At 40.3% G+C, this 26,877-nt stretch overlaps 2 protein-coding genes and 1 long non-coding RNA gene across 9 annotated transcripts; 2 read left to right on the top strand and 1 right to left on the bottom strand.

Moving 5' to 3' along the window:
* Window positions 1-6,868: 6,868 nt before the first annotated feature.
* necap1 (NECAP endocytosis associated 1) lies at window positions 6,869-14,190 on the bottom strand. The gene is made up of 8 exons (XM_031294708.2): window positions 13,977-14,190; window positions 12,544-12,644; window positions 11,248-11,352; window positions 11,024-11,105; window positions 10,558-10,666; window positions 9,888-10,014; window positions 9,459-9,552; window positions 6,869-7,795 (listed from the first exon to the last, which is right to left on the bottom strand). Exons 1-8 carry the CDS (start codon window positions 14,069-14,071, stop codon window positions 7,741-7,743), a joined length of 768 nt encoding a protein of 255 aa, XP_031150568.1. The 5' UTR covers window positions 14,072-14,190; the 3' UTR covers window positions 6,869-7,740.
* On the top strand, window positions 14,187-25,563 carry LOC116046370. The gene is made up of 2 exons (XR_004104124.2): window positions 14,187-14,240; window positions 25,142-25,563. It is a non-coding gene; the product is annotated as an uncharacterized LOC116046370 (long non-coding RNA).
* Window positions 14,438-25,563, top strand: LOC116046364 (epsin-1-like). Of its 7 annotated transcripts, XM_031294706.2 has the most exons (12): window positions 14,468-14,577; window positions 15,171-15,305; window positions 15,432-15,541; window positions 16,915-17,070; window positions 19,233-19,361; window positions 19,664-19,784; window positions 19,904-20,079; window positions 20,456-21,187; window positions 21,227-21,686; window positions 22,476-22,622; window positions 23,081-23,242; window positions 23,778-25,563. In XM_031294706.2, the coding sequence occupies exons 3-12, from the start codon at window positions 15,473-15,475 to the stop codon at window positions 24,323-24,325; spliced, it is 2,700 nt and encodes an 899-aa protein (XP_031150566.1). In that variant the 5' UTR covers window positions 14,468-14,577; window positions 15,171-15,305; window positions 15,432-15,472; the 3' UTR covers window positions 24,326-25,563. The 7 variants fall into 7 exon arrangements, with proteins under 7 accessions (XP_031150564.1, XP_031150566.1, XP_035849333.1 ...); XM_035993440.1 differs by having other exon boundaries at window positions 15,468-15,541; window positions 20,456-21,686; XM_031294703.2 differs by having other exon boundaries at window positions 20,456-21,686.
* Window positions 25,564-26,877: the final 1,314 nt, after the last annotated feature.

Here is a 26,877-nt window from a genome sequence, read left to right as displayed (position 1 = left end):
TTAATCGTGAAAGTAGCGCCTATTTACTATCAGGGTTTATCTGACGAAATGTCTTATGCCTACCATACACTAAAGACTGAAAAGACTTTGAAAAGACTAAAGTCTGACACCATCTCACATCTAAAGACAAGCTGTCATAATGTCATCGAGTTTTCTAGTCACAGACTTTAAAGTGCCCATATTGTGAAAAAATCACTTTTTCTGGGATTTGGGGTGTTATGTTGTGTCTCTGGTGCTTCCACACACATACAAACTTTGAAAAAAATCCATCCATGCTGTTTAGAGTGAGATACGGTTCCTGAATGTGTCCTGCCTTCAGTCTCTGGGTGAGCTGTTCAAAATCGGCACGGCTTGTGACGTCACAAGCCGAAACGAGCAGGCTAACCGCAACCATTAGCTCGTAGCGTTAGCATGCTAACGCTAATGCTAACGCTAGCATGCTACCTCGTTTTCAATAGCAAAGCACTGCTACAACACACACAAGTTCACCATAATCTACAAAAGAACTACTTACATGTGATTAGAAGTCTCCCAGCTAATCCTGCCTTGTAACTGACTGAAGTTGTAGAAACAGCCTTTCTTTTACTGTCTATGGAGCTAGCTAGCTGACATGATCTACATCTGAGCAACTGCACATGTGCAGTGCAATCAAAGATAGTACAGAAGAAGAAGAAGAAAAGAGGTCTCACTCTGTAGCTAAAACAGAGACCAGGTGAAAAGAGGAGCTGCAGCAGTGAGAGAGAGCACTGCAGTACAACAAAAATATGGTGTTTTTTGAAAATTAAACCATGTAAACCTATTCTGGTACAACCTTAAAATACAATTATGAACCTGAAAATGAGCATAATATGGCTGCTTTAAGATTTTGCAAAGACTGGGGATCTTGCACAGTCACAATTTGCTAGATTACAAATGGACTGTTTTGAAAAATTCCACCAAGCTAGATAGCTAGCGCTAGCGTTCGCTGACAGAGAAGGGGAAGTTTGCAGATTTTCTGTCGTGACTACTGTTTTCTGCAACTACTGTGGCTAAAAAGCACATCATCACACCAGTTATGTTTAGCACCTGACTTGAAAGTAACATGTATTCTGCTGGCGTGGTAGCTTTAGAGCAGCAAGTGAACGCAGACTGGCACCCAATTTGGATTTGAAGGAGGCCAGCAGATCTCCTGTAATGTTTTCTGACTGCGACACCATCTCTGGGCACCTGCTGTCAATTCACAACTTCACAACCTCAAGCCAAATAAAAACATGTACGTGTCTGTTTATTTTATGAATTGCTGAAGTAGGTATCTTTAAAAGTGATGCTAAGCTAAGATTAGACTTAGTGACTTATAAGTCCTACAGGAGTGTGTTGGCCATCTGCCTGTCTGTCTGTCTGTTTGACCCCTACCAGACAGACAGACTGACCACATGTTGGTGTTTAATGAAAAATCCCATAACTTGAGTATTGTACAGTTTGCATGTGAGTTACAGGTTTAACCTTTTAATCTGATCCCTCATCACACTGATGATGATAAGTCCTCTGGAAAGGGAAACTTAATCTTCAGCGAGCATGCAGGGATATCAAGTGTATTGTGTCCTGAATTTCTCTGTAATGTATGTTTGGCTGAGACAAGGATCCAAATGAATCCATCAAACGGACATGTGGGATGGTGTTTCGGAGTGATGTGCTGCTCGGTTTCAGAGGAGGAGGTGACCCAGCTAAAAAGAGGAGTGGGACTCACACATGCACTTATAAACATACAAGTGGAAGAAGTACTCACATCTTTTACTTGAGTAAAAAAAGAAATACCGCTCTGTAAAAACACTACATGAAAGCATTACATTTAAGATTTCATCTAAGTGAATGAGCAAAAGCACGAAGAGCAAAATGTACCTTAAGTATTAAAGTAGAATTAGTTGTTGTGCAGAGTGATATTATTATCATATTATTCAAATATTACTGATGATCTAACATTTAGTAAGTGGAGCACATTTTAACTACTTATAAATATTAATCTGATGTTTTGTTTGTAAAATATGAATCTGCAAAGTAACTGGTAACTAAAGCTGTCAGATAAATGGTGTGAAGTAGAAATATAAAGTAGCATACAATTTAAGTACTCATGTAAGTGAAATAAAAAATTGTACTTAAGTACACTACTTGAGTAAAAGTACAGTTACTTGCAACACACACACACACACACGCCTACAAACCATGGATCAGACACGTTCAGTGCTGTGAGTGCTGTCACACTTTATGCCAGGATGCTAAAAAGGCCTCAGAGTTGAAGAAAGGTGACAAGCGAACGAGAGGAAGATGAATCGAGTTTGTGATGAAGCTCAGCAGAGGCCACTGGTTTCCTCGTCGCCCTCAGTCTGTCCGTCCAGCTGTCTGTCGCTCTCTTTTTCAGTCTGTCAGCAGAGCTAAAAGCTACTGCTCAATGAGGTCATAGCCTAACCTTATGCAATATTTCTCACTTCCACTGAGACCCACTCCCTGAATCAGTGTGGGGCCAGTTAGGTAAGCCTCTCTTACCTAACTAGCTTCTTACAGTGTATAATGGTGGTGGTGCAACAGCCAGACAGTGGTGGAGGAAGCATTGAAAGCTAAAAGTACTTAAAGTACTTAAACCTACAATGTGTAATTTTTTGAGTTGATTCTTAGCAAAAACCCTTTTGTTCTTTCACAAATATGTACTCATTCATGTGTAATTATTTCCACCAACTAATCAAAGTATTCTCGTAAGCGTAGAATCTGCCATTCAGAATACATAGGAGCGAGTCGCTCGAATGACGGTAGCCATGTAGTGCCTCCATCTTTAAAATACATTAGCCAAAGAGGGACATACCTCCTCTTACACCTATTGGCTCCGTGACGAATGCCAGGGGGAGATTACTCGCCAGGGAAGCGAAAAAGAGAATTAAAATGACAACGCGACAGGCAAAGCAACAAGACCAAAGTTAATATTGGAGTGGCTAGAACAGCTGCATGTAAACGATGGTGAGAGCCAAGTTCGGGTTCGGCCACCGTAGGAGGAAGGGCTAGAAAGTAATATTCAGTTGGTTGTCATATACAATTTCACCACTAGATGGGAGAAATTCTCACACAATGTAGCTTTAAAGAAAAATGTTTCAAGCTACAAACACAGTTGATCAGCATGAAAACATGTCCCAGAGAGCGATCGAGTGGGTACACATCTGTTATTAACCCCTAGGTTCGTTTTGTGCTTATAAAATTGTCCTTTAATATTATATAATAATAATAATATATAGAATAATTCATAATTTCTGCTTTTTTAACTCAAAAATTAGGTATCTTTTTTTTTTTAATTGACCATGAATTCCAAAAATAAGTAATAAGTGTAAAACTAATGAGTTCTGTTGGTGGTGGTGTTTATACATAGTAGTGAAAAGAAGCGTTAAACATCAAAAAAGCGACAAAAAACATTAAATAAAGCGCCAAACGTTTTGAAAAAAAACCGAGACAAAAACGTCAGAAAAAGTATTTATTTTCAGTTTTGACCGGGAGGACGATGCATGCTCGAATGGAAGACAACACAAGGGTTAAATAGCCCTGGGCATTTTTATAGTCTATGTTCTAAGGTCTTGATTTTTCAATTTACTGTAGGAGACGTGGGGTCACATCCTGTTAGAGATCATTACCAATGCAAATTCAAATCTAGCAGGAGAGAAATAATTCAATTATACCTGAAAAGAAATACCATTTCTCTCATAGGAGTGCAAACTGTCTGAAGGAATCGGAATGTGAGGTCATCACTGCGTAACAGCTCCAAGTATTCACAATAAAAACAAGACATCATCATGTCCTTTGAAAGGATTTATTGCCTCTCTCATTAAATTGGTCATGAATCAAAATGTGTTAGTCCAGTGATTTTACAGCCAGAGGGGAATGAGTGAGAAATGGGAGACATTTTTGTTATATTTCAGCCAGCAATGCGAGCAATGTCAACACAACATATCATCTCAATCAGCCCCGTATCTTAATGCCAATTCAATTTCAGTTCATGTGATTTAATCACAACAAACCGTAAAAATCTATGCAAACAAAAATAATTTCACAGTCGAGAAATGTTTATGACAATTCATATGTTAAAATCCTGTAAACACCGTCTAAATTCACAGTCAGCCATAAGCCTGTTCAGCGCAAATCAACATATCATTTGCTGCCATTAAGACATTCACCGCATAAAGCAAGACAATCATTTTGTTTTCCCTGCCTTCAGTCCTGAGACTGGTGTGTTCAAACCTCCAACAGTGTATGTTCAGAAAAAGAGCATTGTTAATTTGACTTTACAGTCTGAAATAAGCAACATCGGGATAACTGCATCAGGTCCTTCCGGTAAAGTCACTCAGTATTAAAATAAAATAAAGGAATAGTTCCACATTTTGGAAAACATAAACAAACCAGATACTTTTCCATTAGTGAGACTTTTTTGTTCCTTTTGGACGGAGCCATGCTAGCTGTTTCTGCGCCTGTTTCCAGTCTTTATGCTAAGCTATCAGCTACGTTACCCTGCTGCTGGCTTCAGTTTCATATTAAATGCACAGACATGAGAGTGATATTGATCATTTCATTGAACTCTCAGCAAGAAAGCGATTAAAAGTATTTCCCAACATGTCAAATAGGATTGGGCATCAAGACCCAATTCATACTTGGAATCGTTTTTAAAAAAATTACAATTCCAGCGTTCCTCTTATTTGCAAAATAAGCATGTGACCAGTTTCAACTCCACCCCTCAAATAATTGGAATCGATAAGAACCAGAAGAATTGTAATCAGAATTGTTCAAATCCAAACGATGCCCAACCCCTAATGTCAAACTACTCCTTTAAGCTCCAAATATCAAAAAAAAAAAAAAAAATCTAATTTTCTAATATTTTCTAACTGTATTTTTACTTCCTGTACTGTTTATCAAGATATATTCTTACTTCTATGACACATTCAGCATTTATTACTGAAGGAATGAACATGGCCGTTTCTGCAGGTCAACTACAGCTCCCTATAACAAGTTGCCATTACAAAAGCCTCACTGTCATTTCACAAACATGAAAAGCAGGTACAGTGATTGCATGTGCACTTCTGTAGCTATCGCACTCCACTTCCACAACTGAAACACTCTCAAAACTTGTTTTCATTTAAACAGAAGAGTGGTTGTTACAGAAGGGGAGCATTTGGGAGGGGCAGCTAAATGTAAATTTGGTGGACATTAATAGTTTACTATGCCAAATGACATTTTTCCTCGGATGGTCTCAGAATTGGGTCTTAAGGAAAGTAACATAGTTTGAGGCTAAATAGGACTTTCTGATAACTAGTCTGACATTCCTACTGCTGCTTTACCTCGTTTATTCAATTCAACTGGATTCTGTAAATAGCCATGTTAATTGGGATGAGGTGAAAAAAAATCAATTAAGAAAGCCTCTAAGTATTTAAGTAGTTTTAATTTGCTGCCAGTAGACGAACACCCATTGCCAAATTCAGAAAAATATGTTCTTGGCTTATTTAATTCTTAAAATAAATGCAGTAAAAGTATGTAAACTGTAAATAATTGACAGAAATGAATAGATGTCTGGATCTGGCTACTGATTCCAGTGTTACAAATAAAATAAGCCACCCAGTAGTAAACACAAATATGATTTCATATTGTAAAACATAAATTTATAGATTTAATACGGCAGACAGGAATGTTGTTTTCTACCTACAGTACGTCATCCCACTTTAAGTGAGCTCTGTGATTCCATGAACACACTAAATACTGTGCAATGGATAATTCCTGGTTTCTGTGGCCATAAATAACGGTCGAAGGCATGATAAAAGGTGATTTAAGCCAACGATTCTCAAAGTGGGGACCGGGGAAAAGTTTTCAGATTCATTCATGGAAATGATCAGGATATTCAATCTTTTTTGTTTTGTTTTTGTTTTACAAAAGGCTTCATAGTTCAACGAATACTATTTGAATTTGTAAATCTCAAACAGTTCATAAATAATTTTCTAATCTACCAAATTGTATATTATTTTATAACCAATAACCCAAATCCTTGTTTCATTTGTCCTATGTATGCATGCAGTGAAATACTTCACTTCTCGTGTGTGTGTGTGTGTGTGTGTGTGTGTGTGTGTGTGTGTGTTCTGAAATGCATTTTAAATTAGCCCTTTTCTCTTGATTTGCCTTTGATATTTTGTTACTTGCAGCTAATTGAATTGATGTCAATCTGTGGGTATTCTGTGTTGGGATATAAATAATCTTTAACACGTCTAATATCTTTCTAATATATTTCTCATGCGTTGTTATTTTACATAACTAAGAATATAGAAGTGTAAAAAAAAAAATAAAAAAAGATAATAGGCGTCGTCAAATTATTTAGAGGGACATACATGAGGGGTTCCCTGCTATGTTCTCTATCCTGTATCATGGGTCCTTGGCTGAAAAACAACTGAGAAACTCAGGTTCAAGCAGAGGGTTGCCTCTGCATTCACTTGAAATCTTGACAATTTCACTTTCATATCCCATAAAGCAAAGCTAATCTGAACATTTCAAAGTCGCATCTTTAAATCCACTTGCGTTATTATATAATGAAACCACGATTTAGACCGACAGTAGTCGTTTTAAATGCATACATTTTGAGACGCGTGGATAAGGCAGTACCGCTCCCTGAATCAATGTGGGGATGGGGTACGAGTCATTCAATCCCCCGTTTTGTCTAAAAATCCTAGTATTATGTGTCTTCAATAGGGTTGGGTATCGTTTGGATTTTTACGATTCCGAATCAGTACTTTTAAAACGATTCCGATTCCTAAACAGATTCTTGAAAAACTGAAAAATGACATGAAAGAAAGGCCCTTTTATAGATGTGGAAGCCGTAATATGCTTTTACATCTGTTTTGGTGAGCACAGAGGGGAAAATATGGTATTTTAAAAGTAGCCTACATTTACGGTAGCTAGCTAACGGTAGACTACAGAGACTACAGAGAGAGTGGGATATTTTTATGTCCGTTTCGGAGCGACAGAGTGAAAAATATTTCAGTCAAACATTAAGTGGAACCGAAATGAGGAACCGAAATTTGCATTCTAATCTGATCCAATTCCTACCGAATCCATAGTGGAACCGGGTTTCGGTACCCAACCCTAGTCTTCAACTGTTCTTTCTTCAGGACTTATATTTAAAATAAGTTAGACAGACTGATGCTGTAATTTCTAAATTATTTCAGGAAAATGATGAAATCCCAATTTCATTAGGAAAGAAACTGTCTTACAGTTAAAAGTAGCCTTCACTTAAGCGGAGCTTTGCAGCTCATTACTCACAGCAGGTTACTGAGATGTAGCACTCTGCAGTGGCTGCAGAGGGAGCCGTTGCATTGAGAAAAACATTCCAGATCAAAGCTAAAGCTCTGCTCAGACAGCCATCTGCCGGGGGAGGTGATGCAGACACGTAAAAGAGGAACACCTGCTTCTCAGGATGTCACACATAGCCCTTAAATATTTTTTTTGGAAATGGCTCATATCATTTAATGGCTTTAAACAGATTAGTGCTTCATTTCATGTCAAGAAAATTTGAAAGGACTCTTGATTCTTCCTGAATGAAATGATGTCGCGAGTTGCTTTTACAGCTCTGTGAAGGTTCACGTCCCTGCTTTGGGATCAGTGTGTGGGAGTTAGTCTCAGTGTGATGCACGGGAAGCTACAGACACAGATGCAGGTGAGATGGAAATCACAACGGGCGGAACAGCCGGCGATGACTCAAAACTGGATCCAGTTTCCGGAGTTCTGTGGTTGGGATTGTTGTGGAACGGAGCTGGAAACACATAAACTGATGTTGGCTTTTATCTATGTATTCTGATAACGTTGCATCACTTATTAAAAAGGACAATACCAATGTTTTGCATGTTATGACCTCTCTTTTCAACTTAAAAATATGCCATTTTAAACTCAAATGTGTATAAATGTATAATATGCACAAAATGTAAACATTATCATGAAACATCTCACACAGCAAGTGCATTTACATTACTTGGCCAAAAGTATATGGACACTCATTTGATTGACATGTTGCTGCTCAGAGACTACTGTCAGCTCACTGTCAGATCTTTTTACAATAATGAGTCCCCTTAATTACTACTATGACTATTGACCGATTGTATTTTTTGCCTGTTACAGTTATTTACCCATTTTATTTTCATTTAACTGTATTTTGAAAGAACTTTGTTTGGTGTGGAAAAAACTTGAGTGGTATGCACTGAGACCTGCCCTCAAACCCCATCTAACACTTTTAGGATGAACTGGAACACCAGACCTTATCACCCAACATCAGTGTTGGAGCCAGTAGTTGATGCACAGGCTAATGGCGTTTCTCCATTACATGGCACCTGCTCGACTCACCTCGACTCTACTCGCCTTTTTGGTTTTCCATAATGAAAAAAAGAGGCCCTGGTACTAGCCATCAGGTACTTTTTTTAGTATCACCTCCGTCGAGGTTCCAAGCGAGCTGAAGCGATACCAAAAGGTGACGTGAAAACCTGCAGACTACTGATTGGTCGGAGAGAATCGTCACTAATCACTGAGTCATTATTGCTAGTGACAGACGGGAGTGTCCTGAACAAACCCGCCATTTAAAAAAAGTTTAGCGATCGGTGTTTTTTTTGTTGCCTCCAGCTTCTTTTGAAACTAAATGTGTCTTCTGGCTGTGGCAACAGCCACATGCCGAGAATCAAAAACAACACACCTTCGACATTCTGCGTGTGTGTCGCGTTAGGTCACGGCAGTTTCCTGCGGCGTCGCTATGACGACTAGCCACCCTCCCCTCACACATGAAGCGGTACTAACTCTGCTGTGGAAAATGGAGGACGAGGCACCGTGGCCGAGTCGAGCTGAGCCGAGCCGAGCTGGTACTAGCAGTGGGTAAGCACCATATGTAAAGCCAAAACATCTGGATCACCTCCTGGTGGCTGGCTGCAGTATAGGCCATACATCTTGCCCCCTCTATTGTTAGTGGGCCAAACTCAAAAAATCAAAGTACACGTCAAATAATTTGTTTCCCCAAAGACGGTTTTGGTCATTTTTGGTAGTTCTTATCACGCTAATGTTAGTTCAAGTGTTCATTTGTCTGATAAGTTTGGTTTTATTAGTTATTTGATGCTATAAAAATGGGTCGAAACGTCACGATTGACAGCTGGGATTGACGGGGGCGGGTGTATGGGCAGACTCTGGTTTCAAAATGACAAGATGGCGGTGCCCATATCTGGGATATTTTGGCTTCACTTTTGTACAGTGGGAGGTAGTGGAGACGTGTCGTCCATCTTTATATACAGTCTAAGGTTGGACCTCACTAATGCTCTTGTGGCTGAATGGGAACAAATCCCTAAGTAAAGTCTTCTCTCAGTCATATATACAGTATATGTAATGTTGTGTCCACATACTTTTGGCACACAGTGTATATTACAAGAAATGAAGTTGTCTACCTTGCCGGAGCGGAGAAGTCTCCCCAGAGATCTGAACTGGTGTTTGACTGAACCACAGTGTTAGAGTTACTACTGTCCAGCTCCAACAGGCAGTCTGACAGCGATACAGGGAGAAATACACAGCTCATTAAAAGCAAATACCAAACTGACACACATTTCACTTCATTTTCTGCAGCCTGAAGCTCTAAAACGTACTCATTTAACAAGCGACTAATTTCCACAGCGAAAATAGGTCATTCCTGTTGGTTAAAGCAGCACAAAGATTCATGAAAATACAGCTGTACCCCACACACTGCAAAGATGTTAAGTTGTTCAATCTCCCAAAATTAAAAGTGCATGTTGGCTATGTTTACTGACAAACACTACTGCTGATGCACAGAAAGTGCACAGCCTGGTGCATCTTTAGTTTGACTGAGGGGGCCCATCTACCTGTTTCTATGTTGTGATTGGATGAGCCTGACGAAGGAGGAGGGGCTATCTTTCCTCCAGGTGGTGGTGGGAGCAGTCCAAACCCACCTGCACCTTGTGGGCGGGGCTTATCCCTCTTTTTACCTTGCTAGAGACAGAGAAAAGAAAAATGACATCTCTCAGATGTATGACTTTTAACCAGCAGTTTATTTACAACATTTAGCTTAATTCTTTTTTAACACAAATGTTTTATTTCCTTGTGTTTAATTGTGAGTTTTTGTTTCCCTACTGCAAATCCTAATTGCCTTTTGAGGACAAATTAATTAAGCGATTGATCGCGTGTTGACTGAAGAAGAGCGAGAAAACGTTTCGATTTTTAAGAGCCATGTGGTACGAAGTTGGCAGCTAACTGGAAATTATGACTTGATAGATGTGCAATTTACAGACAGTCCTAAATGCATTGCATCTCCAGTCACACTTGAGCTCTATTTTCTGTTTTATAGGCAGCATGAACTTATTTCTAAAAAGCCTATTAAATGAATGGGTCATTTCTGATTCATTTTTATTACTTGCAGGCTAAATCATTATAAAACCACGGACCAAAAGACCATTACTTTCTGCACTTAAGAGTTTAATTTTATTTAAAATGTTTTGAAAATGTAGTAAAAGCTGGACATTTTGAGGTTCTTACCCCTATGTTGAGTGTGATGGTTTGTCCCTCTTTAAAGCCCAAGTCCAGTTTTGGTCCTGAATCCCCGAGCTGGGCGCTTTTACTGAATTCAGTGTCCTGTTTCACCCATCTGCAAGGAGGCAGAGAGACAAACAAACCATCAGCACATATACACAAACACATCTCAGCAGTTTCCAGGAAAACTACAGCACGCAGCTTTCCACAAGTACAGTGCTGTATATCTCAAAGACAGCATCCCGTTTTGGCATGGACTGCTTGTGCTGCAGATGGTTGTGGGACAGACGGAAACATTAACACTGTCAATACTTTGGAAGGACAACTAATGATAGCCTGTATGTGAAATGTTCAGTCCTGCATTCATTGCTGTGAATGTTCAAGCTTGTAACCAAGCTCCAAGTGCCATTACATTGATTTCAAGAAGACATTAATCACCATTTTACACTGAAACCACCGGGTCACTGCTTACTTGAAATGGTCCTGCAAAGCCACGTTGAAATCAAAAGCGTCCCCTCGGTCCCCGAAGCCAACTCCTATGAAAGCGCTGCGACCTGCGGACAAGAGGGGATGTTGGAGTAACTGACGTGCAAAACAGCCAACGTAAAGTTCTTCAAAACTACATCCTTACAGGGAATTTTAGGGCCATCAAACGGACAAGATTCGTAGTCATTTTCACAACGTGCACATCCTCACCGTTGTCATCCTCTATCCGCAGAACAAAGTATCGGCTGGAGTCGCTGACCGTTTCCAACGCAACGCCGGGATATTCCCTTAGTGGTGCCTGGGCAAACAGCTCCCCTGCAGGACACGAAGGGAAATGACGAGATACATGCAAAATAGTGAACCATCCATCCATTTATCCATCTATTTTCTAAACTGTTTATCCTGGTTAGATGCTGCATTCATGTGGTGTCGGAATAATCGGAAAGATAAATTCCCGACTGGGGAAATGCATGCAAATGCCTCCTTAAGTTCCATTACGCGTCCTTAACGGCGCGTAATGTTGGCGAATGTTTTGGTACGCGACTTGCCGAGCTGACGTCATATTACGCAGAAACATGGCGGACGAAAGTTAATGTTGGATTGACTGTAAGAAACGATTCACATATAGCATATTCATTTTTTGCTCACATGTAATTTTTATAGTATGGCATTAGGTTGTGAACATTAGTGGCTAACCACGTAGAGTGACCTAGATTAGTTACAAAAGTTATTATTTAGCCTTAATTCTGATAACAAGTCAGGTAAAAGAAATATTTCAGGGGTTTTAGGGAATGTACTGGTGCAGCAACAAGTCTTATTTCTCATTAGGGCTGTGAATCTTCACTGGTCTCACGATTCAATTTGATTATGATTATCCGGTCAACGATTCAAATTGATATCCCGATGCATCCCAATGCATCACCTCCTCAATATTATTATATATACACACTGCTACACGTGGTTTTCATCAACAAATTCAAGCAGATTAATGAGAACTCCAATTTTCATTGCATCTGCTCTTAAAAAAGACACTTCCCGAATGTAGTGGAGTCTGAACACAGCAGACAACAGACAAAAGGCAACAAAAAAAAATGATTATGGTCTGTCACTGCGTCGATGCAGAATCATCCAGGTCTGCATCAAGATGCATGGATGCAATGATTAATTCCAACGCCCCTACTACTCATGGCTTCTCTACCCATTATAAAATTATTTACATAGTGATGGAGTCTAATCGCCAAAGCCTCTGTGCATTTAAATCTTGTGCATCATGTGATGAATAAACTTATTATTTGCACCTGTCAACAAAGTCTCTCCTGATTGAAATGAGACCATCTGACATTGATTCCACATGAATGCACCATTAGTCCCTGGGGGCTGAACAGGTAGCCAATATACCACAGGACTTCTGACGATTTGTACTGGGTAAGTCATGTACAGTTACTCAAATGTAAATGAGTTTCACGTACTGGACTACTTAAAGTACAGTACACAATGAGGTCATACCTGAGACCTTGTCCTCCAGTTTGACGTATGCCACTTGGCCCTTGGCGGTAACCCTCATTCGACCAGTCCAGTCTGGAGTATCCAGCTTCCAGTCAGCTGCCCTGTACATAAACAGGGTGTTAGACTACAAGTTTACTCATAAAAATGTATATATTAACTGAAAAATGATATTAACTATATAGCTAGCTGTTTCACAAAGAATGTGTTGTCTTTTTTTTCCACAACTTGAACCAATAAAATCTGGATTTCAATAACATCTTTGAGCTTTGAACCAACACTGTAGTTTTAAAAACATCTGATCATCCAAAACACATCACATGATGAGAGAATGTCTAAGGCTATACGTGACAGAACATTAAAATCAATCAAATCTGTGATATTCTCTTAAATTGATATCACTGTGAATGATACAAAACACATTACATTATTAGGGAAGTATTAATGCATGTCTTACCAAAAGAGATGTCATCACTTTTTACCAGTGATAACATTTTTGAACCCTTAAAATTAAGTAATGTCTACTTGTGCAAACCCACATAATACTTTATGAATTTGATGTGAATGTGACTTGAAGCAAAGACAGATTTTTATTTAACGTTAAGGACTTTTAGGGATAAAAATGTGAAAGTATCCAGTAGGCCTACACAAGAAAAGTTGCATGTTGTTATTTATTTATTTTTATTTTTTTAACTCTTTCATCCCTTTAATCATGTTGTGTCCCTTCAGATGTATCTTGGAAACCATTACTAAAACCAATTCAAAGATCATAAAAATCACATCAGAATAGGATTTATTGCTTTTTCACTTACAAGGAATTTGCCTTGGGATTAGGTGCATACATAAACATATCACAAAGGAAATAAACAATAAAGCAAAGTACTGTCACAGACAAGGACATGAATTTAAATATTACAAGAATATATGAGGTTGCTGGTGGTCATTTGGATGTATGTAATGTGATTGTTTGGTATAATCTCCCTGCATGCCCACCCAGAAAGTGTTACTGTCTGATATGCATGCATGTCTAAAATAAAAGTTTAAATCTATATTAACAAACTCAAGCAAAATTCACAGAAAACTTGAACAGCGTTTTTCTCAAATCAGTAGTGTCACTGTGTAAAAGGGACATCCAAGCTGGCAAATCGCCCGTATCGACCCGGCAAAACGACAAATACCACCGTCACATCTGTGACAGCTCTACCGCTCTGAACAACAAAGCGGTAAACAGAACCAGCCACGATACAAACCGTAAACATATCCGAAACTGATTTTCATATCCGCTCTTCCAAAATCACAGCATACAGCCCCTATTCATGATTTGTAAGCATGTTCTGGCAGCGAGCAGTGAAAGTGAAATGCCCGCAGCGAGCGACACCAAACACCGTTAAACCATATTTTACAGCGCCGTTAACGCCCGGAGGTTATTTCTTTACCTGTATGCGCGGTTTGAAGCTCGCGGTGGGATGCGATAAACGTTGACATCGGGTTTCATGCACAGGATCGACTCGTACTCGCCCTCGGCCGCCATCTTGACTCAACTGTTATTGATGTGGGAGTTGTGGTTGTGACTCATTTATTCGGTTCTGTTCAGAGGAGGGGATTGTGTGTGTGTGTGTGTGTGTGTGTGTGTGTGTGTGTGTGTGTGTGTGTGTGTGTGTGTGTGTGTGTGTGTGTGTGTGTGTGTGTGTGTGTGTGTTGTCTTTAGAAATTGTAATTAAATATTTAATATAAAATGAAATAGGCCTATGTGATAGCCTACAGTCTATGGTTGAAATGCCTCACAAATGGCACTTTGTGAAACTGCTTAACATTTTTATTTTATAGGATAATAAGAAAGTTTCCGCTATTTTTTTTTAATTTTATTTCAGGTCAAAAGATGCAGAGCAGGTTAACTAAATTGTGTATTGAATTGAAAAAAAAAAAAAAGAAAAAAAAAATATCGTGAGGGGGCGTGGACTTGCAGGCGCTGAAAACTGCGGAAGCGGAAGCCGTCGTCGCGTCGTATCCTCGAAGATTCCTGAAGATCTACTCAGGGTTAGTCTTTTCTTTTGCTGCAAATACTTATATTTAATGCACAAAATAACGCGCGGCCAGTTGGTGATGTATTGAACTTAAAGCAGTGGCAGTTTCTCGAAATACCACCCTTCATTTTATCGCTGAAGTCTAATATTTAAGCTCAATCCATCTGGCTTGACAACATCGTATGACCGTTAGCCATATTGACGGCTGCTAGCCGTCCTCAGTCGCTCTCCGAGGTCCTGAAAACACGAAGTGTGAATCCTCACAGATACCATACTCGCAAGTACATCGACTTACAGTTGATAGGGCTTAGACTGGTTCACCCAGGTGCACTATAAATGAGGTTTTAGCTCATATTTTCTCACACCAGGATGCTGGCAGCTAACTAGCTTGTAGCTTAGCCACATTGCTAACTTAGATGAGGATCTGTGTTTGTGGCAGTGATTATGATAATGATTATGATGACACGAGCTGTCACATACAGCAGGTGTAGCCACTCCTTTAGTGTAGCTTTGCAGTCACACATTCATGATTGTAAGCCTGCCATTGTCGCTCAGTGCCAGCTCCTTCCTCAGCTCGTTTTTATGTTGACTGGTTCCTCCCTGCAGCTGTAGGATCTGGTTTCCGACAGCCTGAGACAAGTCAGTGCAGTCAGGGGGAAGACAGAGCAGCAGGATGTACGCTCACTAGACCAGCACTCAAGCAACATAAAATACATCTTTGACAGCCAGACTTTAGAAAAGGTGTGTGTGTGTGTGTGTGTGTGTGTGTGTGTGTGTGTGTGTGTGTGTGTGTGTGTGTGTGTGTGTTCTTCTCTGTGCTGACTCTGTAAGCATGCAATATTGTTCACAAGTTTATTTCTGAATCAGATCACGGTGGTCTGATTCCCCACCTCCCCCCCCCAGACACCATGACGTCCTCTATGCTCCGCAGACAGCTGAAGAACCTGGTCCAGAACTACTCTGAGGCTGAGGTCAAGGTAAAATACATTGAATTTGAATGCATGGAAAAACTAAGTTAACCTCAATATTTTCCATTATAAGTCAGCTACATTTCCCCTCCAGCAGGAAACATTTTTTTTCTCATTTTATTATTGCTGTCAAATGAAATATTTAATTGTGATTAATCGCATTAATGTCATAGTTAACTCGCAATTAATCACAATTAAGCACACATTTTTATCTATTCTAAATGTCCCTAGATTTCTTTTTGTCCAATTATTTCTTTCGCATTTTAATGCTCTTATCAACATGGAAAAGTGGATCGGCTTGCTTTGTGCTTTTGTCGCCTGGCTTTGACGAGGGGGCGGAGAATTGGCATCAGCTGTGTCCTTGGCCATCAAGTGGTACTTCAGACTGGACGTGCTGTGATGATAGCTCAGTTCACAATGACAAAACACACACCAGTTGGCAACTTTTTAAAAGTGAACTTTCTATTCAGAATCTTATTGGCATCCATTTCGGCGTCTCGTGCTCGCCATCCACTCAAAATGTAACGTTAGCCTACTACTCTTTGGCTGGCTCGCAAGCCCAAACAAGTGTGTGCTGTTGTTTAGTTTCTGGTCTAGCTAGATCCGGTGTGGTGTTGTAGTTTTTCTAACGTTACTAGTTGTTGCAACAGCATGTGAATGAACTACAAAGTTTGCTATGCCAAAAAGAACGTTAATCTCGCGATAAAAAAATTGACGCCGTTAAAGTGGGTTTGCGTTAACGCCGTTAATAACGCGTTTAACTGACAGCACTACATTTTATTCTTTAGTTCTAGTTCAAGATGCATTTTTTTCAAAAGGATTTTTAAAACGTTTTTGCTTTATTAGATAGGAGAAAGTTAAAGTAGCAAGAGAGATGGGGATAACATATGCCTTAAACCTAGGCCACTAGCACAAGAGGGCAGTTGTTAATATCCAGTGATACATGTTAGACATATTGTGCATCATTTTATACGCACTGTCAGTCAACATTACATATGAGATATTTAAATACAGCTCTGTGGTTTTAAACCATTTGTTGTCTATACAACATGAGTTTGAAAGGATGTACCCACCCAAGGGTCAGTTGAGTTAAAGAGGTGCAAGATCAATTTAAAGTATCTACAGCAGTAAACTCATAGAGTTCTCTTCAGTCACAGTGAGCCATTATCTTAAATCCTAACTGTCCGATTTTTATAATCAGGGAAATATGGGAATATGTTTCTGGCAAATATGCTGATCTGATGAAACATTATCTGTAATAGCCTGGCAGAACAGATTATTTATCATTTTTGTTAAAATGAAATGAGATGACGGCAAGCATCTGACCTTTGGACGGCCGCAACCTTATATTTTTGACATTTCTTGCTTTGCTTCTTTTGCAGGTGAGAGAGGCGACGTCTAATGACCCATGGGGCCCATCCAGCACTCAGATGGCAGACCTCTCTGATCTGACCTACAATGTGGTGGCCTGCAACGAGATCATGACAATGCTCTGGAAGCGCCTGAAAGACGACAAGAACTGGAGACACATCCACAAGGTAATAATAACAATGCACAATAAGGGTCCTATCTTGCACCCGGCACAGCGCAAAGCCCGATGCAAGTGTCTTTGCTAGTTTAAGACCGACGCAGTTGTCAATTTCCAGTCCAGCACCTGCGTCATTTAAATAGCAAATGCACCTGCGCCCATCTTTGCGCCCATCTTTGCGCCCATGGGCGTGCTGGTCTTACAGGGAAGTGTGTTCAGGTGCATTCTTCTTGAGGCAGCGGGAAGTGATCGCGCCATTGACCAACAAAAACCTGGTCTAAAGTTTCATTGTTATTTTAACAGCAAATTTGTAAAATGCGCCTAGGCTCGTGCACAGCACACTATGCTTGTTACACACACACACAGGGAAGCGCAGCAGCACACAAACATGCAAAAGATTACAAATAAAAATATTACGGTGCAAATCCGTCATCATAATAGCAATGCGCCAAGGTACAAACACGCCTAAAGGGAATGGGAGATGACACTCTGATTGGTTTATTGCATGTTACGCCCAAAACACACCTATGAATTAATGAAGACACTAAGTACAACTAGGGCTGGGCGATATGGAGAAAATCAAATATCACGATATTTTTGACCAAGTACCTCGATATCGATACCGCAACGATATGGTAGTGTTGACTATTGGTGCTTTCACAAAATATTTACACAATGAGATTTTTGATAAATAATCATCAGTAATGTGGATATAATGACTAAGTGAGTAAAGGCAAATAATAGAACAGTCTGGTAAGTTCAGAAAGTAACTTTACTGTAATGCAGCCTTTAAAACCATGAAAAGACAACCCTTATGCCATATTAAGATATTACGATATCCAAAATCTAAGACGATATCTAGTCTCATATCACAATAGCGATATAATATCAATATATTGCCCAGCTCTAAGTACAACCCTTGTGAACCATGCACCCGGTGCACAGACCCTTTTTCCGCCGTCAAACTAGCAGAAGTGGATTTGGACACGCCCTAAACGCACCTGCGCCAGGTGCTTCACGCCGTGCGCTTATGTCGTTAAAATAGGGTCCTAAGTGTATTATGTACCAAGACTGTAGTTAAAAAGCCATTTCATACGGATAATATTGCAGATGTTATGTCAACCTTAAAATGTCACTGTATTTATAGAAACAAGACATTTTCAAATACACCCATTATTTGTAAATGCTGATGGGACCTGTAGCACCAGACCCCTCTGTGGTGTCTCAGATGGATGTGTTATCAGTTATATTTAATTCAGCCTGATAAGGTCACCCAAAGAATCATCTGTAGCTTTCTTTTTTTTTTAAAAACAAAGGCTCTGACCAACATGATCAACATTTCTCTTGTCTCAGACAATAAATACGTAGTCCATCTTTTTTTGTTACCTAGCATTTCATACCACCCTTTTGTTTTAGCAAAAAATGTTAGAATATGTGATCAAAACCAGGATATTCTCTATTAGAGTCATATACATGTTAGTGCTGCCCGATTATGGAGAAAAAATTATAATGCAATTTTTGAATATAAAAAAACCTGAAACAGTTAAACAAATCAACAGTGAAAGGACTTTGATCTGTGAAATTTCCCTTAATAGAACAGTTTGAACTACAAGACAAAATAAGAGTTTACTTGCAAAACGTAATGTGCAAAATAGTCCGTTTTCTCGATTACTCTGTTTTTGTGATCGTTAGGAGCCGAAATCATAATCGCGATTATTTTATTAATTGCATAGCCCTAATACATGTACAGGGATACCCATAGTTTAAAATATTCAGATCTTAACATTGCATTGTTGTTGTTGTTGTTGTTGAGGTTCTACCTCAACTAAAATGCATTGCCATTAAGTGAAAGCACTCTCCGTTTCCATTACATTACATGGTATGATTTATTGATCTGATCTTTAGTAAAGATATAAACTGCAGCACATATGTGACTTTGTATTTGCACATCAGTTACACTAGTGTCCACTACTAGCATTGCAGGTTTTTTTTTAAGCTTTTGCATATTGTGATTTAACACAGATTTTTGTTTCGTGTTTGTGGTTTTATCCGATGAATTCCACACTTATATGGAAGCTGTTGCAATCATCTTATATTTGATTCAGTGAAATACATTTTTGTTACACATGTTTGTTCATTGTCATGCTTTTTTTTTTTCTTCTTTCATACCAGTCCCTGACACTGCTGGAGTACCTGTTAAAGACCGGTGATGATCGCGTTCTTCTGAAAATGAAAGACAACATCTACATCGTCAAAGCCCTCACAGAGTATCGCTTTGTAGAAAAAGATGGCAAAGATCAGGTGACTCTTTTAGTATCAATTTAAAGGTTGCGTGCATTAAGGTTATCCATTATTGGTACTGTAATATTCATATCACCATACACCTTTTAACCTCTAGACTAAGTTCACACTTAAAGAATGAAAACAGATTGAGATTCAAGTTTGGTGTCTCAAACAAATGTAAGAATCCCTTGTTTCAAAAGCTTTCCAGAGTAACAATACTTGACACTTTTAGGCTTAGACTTTTTTTTTAAGCCTTAGATAGGATTCTGCGCAAAGGGCCGTAGTCAAATCAAAGTCTAATCTAAGCATATCTGTTCCAGGGTGGAAATGTGAGAGAGAAGGCCAAAGTTGTCCTTGTTCTTATGGAGGATGATGAGAAACTAAAGGAGGAGAGAGACTTTGCCCTCAAGACCAGAGAGAAGACATCAAAAAGTTCTGCTGGTAAGCCCTTCTGCTAAATGCCCATTGTTTGAACTCTTTTAGTATAATTCTCTTTATTTGTAGGTTGTTAGTCTCTCACACAAATCTCATTCAATCTCTTTTCCACCTCTTCTAACCAGCCTCATCCACGGACACCGTCACGGATCCTAACTACAAGCCAGTCTACGTTCCCGGGACCTCAGGGCTTCCATCCTTAGACAACATACCCTCAGTGGCTGACTTGGCCGCTTCCTTCGCTGCCCGCAAAGAGGAGCGTCTTAAACAGGAAGCTGAGAAGAAAGAAGCAGAGAGGAGGGTGAGTAAAATAGCAAGTACAATACAGTGGTCCGCTTTAACAAGTGGACACAATAGTCTGAACACTTTACACCAGTGTAATATAATGCATTCGAGAGCAACACTACAAACCATAGCCTCAACAGTTATATTAACAGCCCTTTAACAAAGTCCCAACAAACTCAACATTCTATACAACATTGAAGGCAAAAGTTTCAGTCAAAAAATGGAGCATTCAAAATGAGATTACGGAGTTGTTCACAAACTGATACTAATTGCAGTCGATTACTCTGCCTAAACAAATCAGTTTGATCTCAACAGTACAGGTTTAGTTACACCACTAATAATTAATAAGTCTTTGTGTTAACTTCTCTTATGTTGCAATTGTAATATCCTAGGCCAAACTGAGTGAAGAAGAGCTGAAATGGGAGGATGCCGGGAAAGGCAATGATGCAAAAGGGGGTGCCTGGGGAGGAGAGAAAGCAGAGGAGGTGAAAGAAGACCAATGGGGAGCCCCCAAAGAAGCTAAAAAGGCCACAGATCCATGGGGCACATCAGCAAAACCTGACACAACTGACACAGAAGCTAGCAGTGACCCTTGGGGTGCTCCAACTAAAACTGAGGAAGATCCTTTTTCAGCGCCAAAAACGAGTGAAAATTCATTTGCTGCCCCAAAGAATGGAGAAGATCCTTTCGCAGCACCAAAAGATGAACCTGATCCTTTTAGTGCATCAAAAGATGACCCGTTCAACACCCCAAAAGATAGTTCAGACCCCTTCAATGCACCCAAAGACAAGGAGGATCCATTTGCTGCACCAAAAGATAAACCAGATCCCTTCAGTTTGTCTAACAATGATCCATTCATCACCCCAAAGGATGATCCGTTCAACACCCCAAAAGATGATCCGTTCAACACCCCAAAAGATGATCCATTTAATGCTCCAAAAGACGATCCTTTTAGCACCCTAAACGATGATCCTTTTAATGCTCCAAAGGATGATCACTTTAATGCTCCAAAGCGCGATCCCTTTACCACCCCAAAAGGTGATCCTTTTAATGCCCCAAATGATGACCCATTCAGTACCCCAAGAGATGATCCATTCACTGCACCAGCTTCAACACCCCCTAAGGAAGACCCATTTTCAGCCCCAGCATCGTCACCCCCTAAGGAAGACCCATTTTCAGCCCCAGCATCATCTAAAGACGACCTCTTCACTGCACCGAGCAAACTTTCCCTAGACGACCCTTTTACTGCAGCAACAACGCCACCCAAAGAGGATCCTTTCTCTGCACCATCCAGACCTACAAAAGACGACCCTTTCGCTGCAGCAACAACACCCCCTAAAGAGGACCCATTCACAGTGCCATCCAGTCCACCAAAAGGTGATTCCTCCGATCCCTTCAACGCCCCTCTGGTGAGCTCGCCCCAAGGCAGTGCAGATTTGTGGGGAGCCCCTGCTAGTTCTCCACCCGCCACCGGGTCAGATCCCTGGGGGCCGCCATCTGCTCCAAAGGAAACAAAGAGCGGAGATCCCTGGGGGGACGGGACAAGCCTCTCCTCACCCATTGATCATTCGGACGCATTTGGAGATTCATCCAAACTGGACAATGACCCATGGGGAGCCCCAGGTAAGAAACTAACAAATAGATGCTTCTAAGCTCTCGATTCACTTTGTATTTTCTCCCCAGTTTTTCCTCCGTATCCCATTGCCTTCTTTAGCTTTCTCAGGTATCATCACAACTTCGATCAGTTGATAACAAAATGGCCGTATATTGTGGAAGACATAACCACTGTGTCACCAGAATCTTCTATCACTGACCTCTTCACTGAGCGGATTGACTGGCTTTACAAAGTGTAATGATTGTATGCCGGAGAGCAGCGTCAAAGCAAGGAGCACTCCCTCTGACAAAAAAAACAAAACACAAACGACAGCTCAACTTGATGAATCTGAAACGAATGAGAGGTCACAAGTCACGACTTATGATTCAAATATTTATTTCAGGTAGTAGCCCTCCTATTAAGCATCACTAGAAACAGCTGTGTTTAACACTTTATTGGTGAAAAGGACCCTGAGTAAGAGTTTAAAGGGCACCAGAAGCAGACACCCGCTATCTGTAAACATCAGAAAACGGTCATAAGGACATGTCAAAAGTCATTGCAGGGCCATTTGCATCCAATGCCAGAGACCATCCTTGAACAGAGTACTAGTACTTCTAGTACGTATACTAGTATTTCTATTACCTGGAGAAGGCTGTGTGATACGGTTTAAAGCGCTTTTGAAAAGCTCATAAGTGAACCCTAATGTTTTAGAGTATTTACTACACTACATAACAAAGCCATTATACTGAAGTATTTGTCTTATCTGTATAGTATTGTTGTGTCCTGTTTGAGCTTTTTTGCTTTATTTCCCTGTTTAGCTGCAGCTCTAGTTAGCACAGATGATGCGTGGGGTTCACCTGCTCCACCCTTACACTCCTCCCCATCCAGTGACCCCTTTGGAGACGGTGCATCTAAAAAAAGTGATCCTTGGGGTGCACCAAGTAACGCATCTAGCAACGCGACAGGTAAATTTCACTTTACACTCTGTCTGAATGCTTATTTCTGTGATCCATCCATTATTGACGAGAGCAAAACCTCATCGCCTCCTTTTTGTATTCAGCAATAAAATGCTCCGCTCTGATTAAATCATCTCAATCTTCTGCTCACTCTGCTAAAATGCACACTTGTTCTGAATCAATAGAAGTCTATGCCAGCTTGCTTGGTGAACGGCTGAGAATAACGACTCTAAAACGTAACCGTTTGTGTGCCTGCATCTGTGTTCATGTGTGAAATGGTCATTTGCACGTGTGACCGTTTTTTCTTCCATTTTCTCCATTTCACCTCCATCTCCCCATCAGTCAGCAGTTGGCTAACAATCATAATCAATTAAAACTTCTCTTCCGCTTTGCTCTCTCTTCCTCCCTGACCTGTCCCCAAAAGAAAACACCTTTTAGAGTAGAATTGGACCTTTATTGTATTGCAGGAAAGCAAGCGGCGCAGGAAGAGAAGTTGCATAAAAAGACTGCGTCGTTTCTGGGCTCTGCGGGGGCGTCGCTTGTTGACCTGGACGATCTACTTTCTTCTAACCCCGAACCCAAACAGCGCCCCCTCGTCAACAAGCTCGTCGCCCAGACGCAAGCCATCGGTAAGGACAGAAAAAATGCTCCACTCTGGGTGACCAGTACCATTTTTGACAAAGTCAGAGGCTTCTTGTGGATTTTATTTGTGGTGCACTTGATTCAAACGGATGCATGGTCAACTTCAATGACTGGAAAATCACTGAAATACTATAAATCAGTAATTCCCTGGTGAAATGTTTGCCACTACTGTTCAGCTGAAGCCCAGAGAGAGAGACTGCGAGAAGGGCGGAGAAAGTATGAGTGACAAATTAATATTTATGTTAGGTTTGTATGGAAAAGCGTATTGTGATTATGTGTTTTGCCTAACCACCCCTGCCCTGTGGCTGTATAGTGTATAGATGTTGTGTAAGTGTGTGTGAGCATTGGTGACCTATTGAAGTTCAGTATAGAGACTAGTGTATATTAGCCAGCAGACATTTTAACTCCTTTCACCCCTCTCTCTGCTTTGGTGAATTTTCTTTTTGCTGGAATTCTTCAAACTGTACATCCCTCCCTCCTTCCCCTCATCCCTCCATCTTCCTATTACTCCTAATTTCCCAGGCGCTTTCAAAGCCAGGGGCATGACATCTGGCCCCGTGGTCAGATCAGGGACTGTTGCAGGGGGGTTCCTTCCTGAAACATCATACTGCAGTCCTTTTGGTTCCACCCTTGCTCCCTCCTTTGGTGCACCTTCTCCCACTTTTGGAGCTGCTAATCCTTCCAGTGAAACTCCCCTATTTCAGCTACCGTCCCATACCATGGGCTTAAATATGCTTCAGGTGGCTCCTCCGTTCGCTGGAACTGGAATGGTACAATCCGTTTCTGTGGGAGGGAGTCCACAAATGGGCCTTAACATGAACCCCCCCTTTGGAGGAGTGGGAATGGTGCGTTCTGGACCCCCGGTGGGGAATCCTTTGGCAGACCCCCTCTCATTGGGAACAGGAATGGGTCAGTCCAGTTTCTATGGAGGAAATCGCCAAGCAGGAGTGGCTCACTTGGGAGGATCCACTCCACTGGGCGGCGGGGGAGTCCCCTTCCAGCCACAGTTTCTCTCAGGCAGCGGGTCGGGTGAGACATTGAACAAAAACAACAATCCATTCCTGTTCTGACACCTTGCCATGTATTCTTTCCTGTTAGATGCATGTATTATATGTTTTAGCCTTTTAAATGTATATGTTGCATACATTTTCCAAAACATAGCATAGATTTAGATTGCTTTATTATGTACCTCCAGGCCAGGCCATTAGTTTTCAGTTACCCTCATCATGAACCTTACAATATATAATTTAAATGTATTTCAGTTTCGTAGGCAGGGACTTTTTAAAAGATCTCGTATTGAAAGGCTTGTGAAAAAGACGACGCGAATTTGACCATTTATCGTGTTAAAAAAGGTTGCTTTTCAGCAGCCGACTCTCAAAGCTCAGATGTCATACGTCCTTGAATGCACCAAGAAAGAAGACCAAATAATGAGACGATAATTGTAGTTTTAATTGATAGTCGTGAGAGTGCCTGCTCCCAACTGATCCAGCTTGTAATAATAGCATTCATTTGACAAATGTGGTGGGCTGAAATCAATGACACCCTGGAAGGTAGGAAACAGTATAAAACCCTTTTATGATATTCTTTTGGAAAATGAGCAGTAGTTACATGTATATAACCTGTCAGGCTAAAACATGCAAAACAACTTGTAAGATCCTTTAATTGAACCCCCCCCCCCTTGTGACCTACACATGTCCAATCAATATAATGGCCATGGTTTAAATTTATGCAACACAATGTATTACAGAAATGCACACAAATCTATTGGCTAGGCCAGCAGTCGTATTCTTTTTCATGCACAAGTCTCAGAAACAGAGAGCACCTAAATATGAGTGTCTGTGGAAATCCTGAAGAATTACTGTGGATGTGAGTGTTGAGCTGTAAAGTGTGTGTGTGTGTGTGTGTGTAAATACTAGAAGTAATCACAGATAAACCTTGAAATATGCTGTATATTAGAGTGTTACAATGATGAGTAACTATTTATTGATCTATTTATTGCTTGATTATTTATTGATGCAGCAATGGCCTCCAACAAAGTTCAGGTTAACTTTCATTACAGCGTCACTATCAGGCGGGTTGACCTGATGGTATTTATTACAAGTGATTTCAAGCATGATTGGCTTCAATCTGATACGGCTGTTCAAGAACTGCACTATCAATCAACTCGGTAACCAATGGTGGCTTTCTCTTCCCTGTTTTAGATTTGTAGTCGTTCTGGATTTGTTGTGTAATTGAACATGTCTCCTCTGTATCTCTAGGCATTATACAAGAAACAGAAATGTCTGAATAAAAACCGAATTTGAACATATCAACCTCTTTTGTGTGTGTGTGTGTGTGTGTGTGTGTGTGTGTGTGTGTGTGTGTGTGTGTGTGTGTGTGTGTGTGTGTGTGTGTGTGTGTGTGTGTGTGTGTGTGTGTGTGTGTGTGTGTGTGTGTGTGTGTGTGTGTGTGTGTGTGTGTGTGTGTGTGTGTGTGTGTGTGTGTGTGTGTGTGTGTGTGTGTGTGTGTGTGTGTGTGTCCGTCCCTCCATCTATTTGGTGTGTAAGTGGTAAATGAAATATTTCAACACACACTTGCATTGCTGTATGTAGTTCTACAAACGGCTATTTCCTTGTGGCTGGAAATACATTTTTGACATGTTTTGACTTTAAAAAAAGTAGCAGGAATAATCATAGTTATAGTTAGTGGAGAAAGATGAGGATGAGCAACAAGTCCATAACACTAATATTATTTCTCAAATTTAATTTTGTATAAAATTAATTTATTTTGCTGTGTATTCAAATTTAAAGCTGTGTTGTAAACTGTGACAGTATACAGTACATTTGAGAAATAAAATGATACAATAAGTGACGCACTTACTGTTCACACCGTGTTTATTAAGGCATTTATGTCTACATATTGTATTTTCTGTAGCAGATTTTCTCAAATCTCCATTTTTAAACTGAATTTCTTCTTGTTTATTTCGGATTTCTTTGAGCTCAACTTTCTTTCACCCCATAAAAACTAGCCTGCTCTCACCACAAGAGGGCAATAAATACACATATTAAGACATAACATATTCTAGACACTGAAACATTACATATACATCCAGTTGATGCCACTGTCATTTGCATATCATTTCCAAAACAAACAATAATGCCACATAAAGAATATCCTGCTGATGGAAAATAAATTCTGCTTTAAGTGCTTTAAAAATAAATGAATAAAGTAATCAATTTACTACATATTAACCTTTAGTGCACATACACTGAGAATGGAGTTATGGAGACATTTTGTATATTTAAACTTAAAAGATTGTACTTAGTTGCATTTACACAAGTATCACTTTCAACTCGACAAGTCCTACCATATTTACCGCCGACTCCTGAGTTGTTCTGACTCGAGAGTGCGCCCACATGGATTGTTTTTGATAATTACGACGCCACACGAATGCAGCATTTAATTGCTTGAATGATATAAATATTTTAGCCTAGAAATCTAGACGCACCCTAGCGGCAGCAAATGTTATTTGCAGCCAGGGGTTCTAGCAACTCTCCATTGGCTTGCGAGCTGGAAAAACCAAACTCTGGCCGGGCCAATCACATTGTGTATAGAGTCGGTGGGCGGGTTTATGGCTGCGGCT

This window comes from Sander lucioperca, chromosome 16 (assembly GCF_008315115.2).
Source record: "Sander lucioperca isolate FBNREF2018 chromosome 16, SLUC_FBN_1.2, whole genome shotgun sequence".
Taxonomy (NCBI): Eukaryota; Metazoa; Chordata; class Actinopteri; order Perciformes; family Percidae; genus Sander; species Sander lucioperca.
Note: the sequence above shows the minus strand (reverse complement) of the source record. Positions and strands in the feature narration are given on the sequence as shown.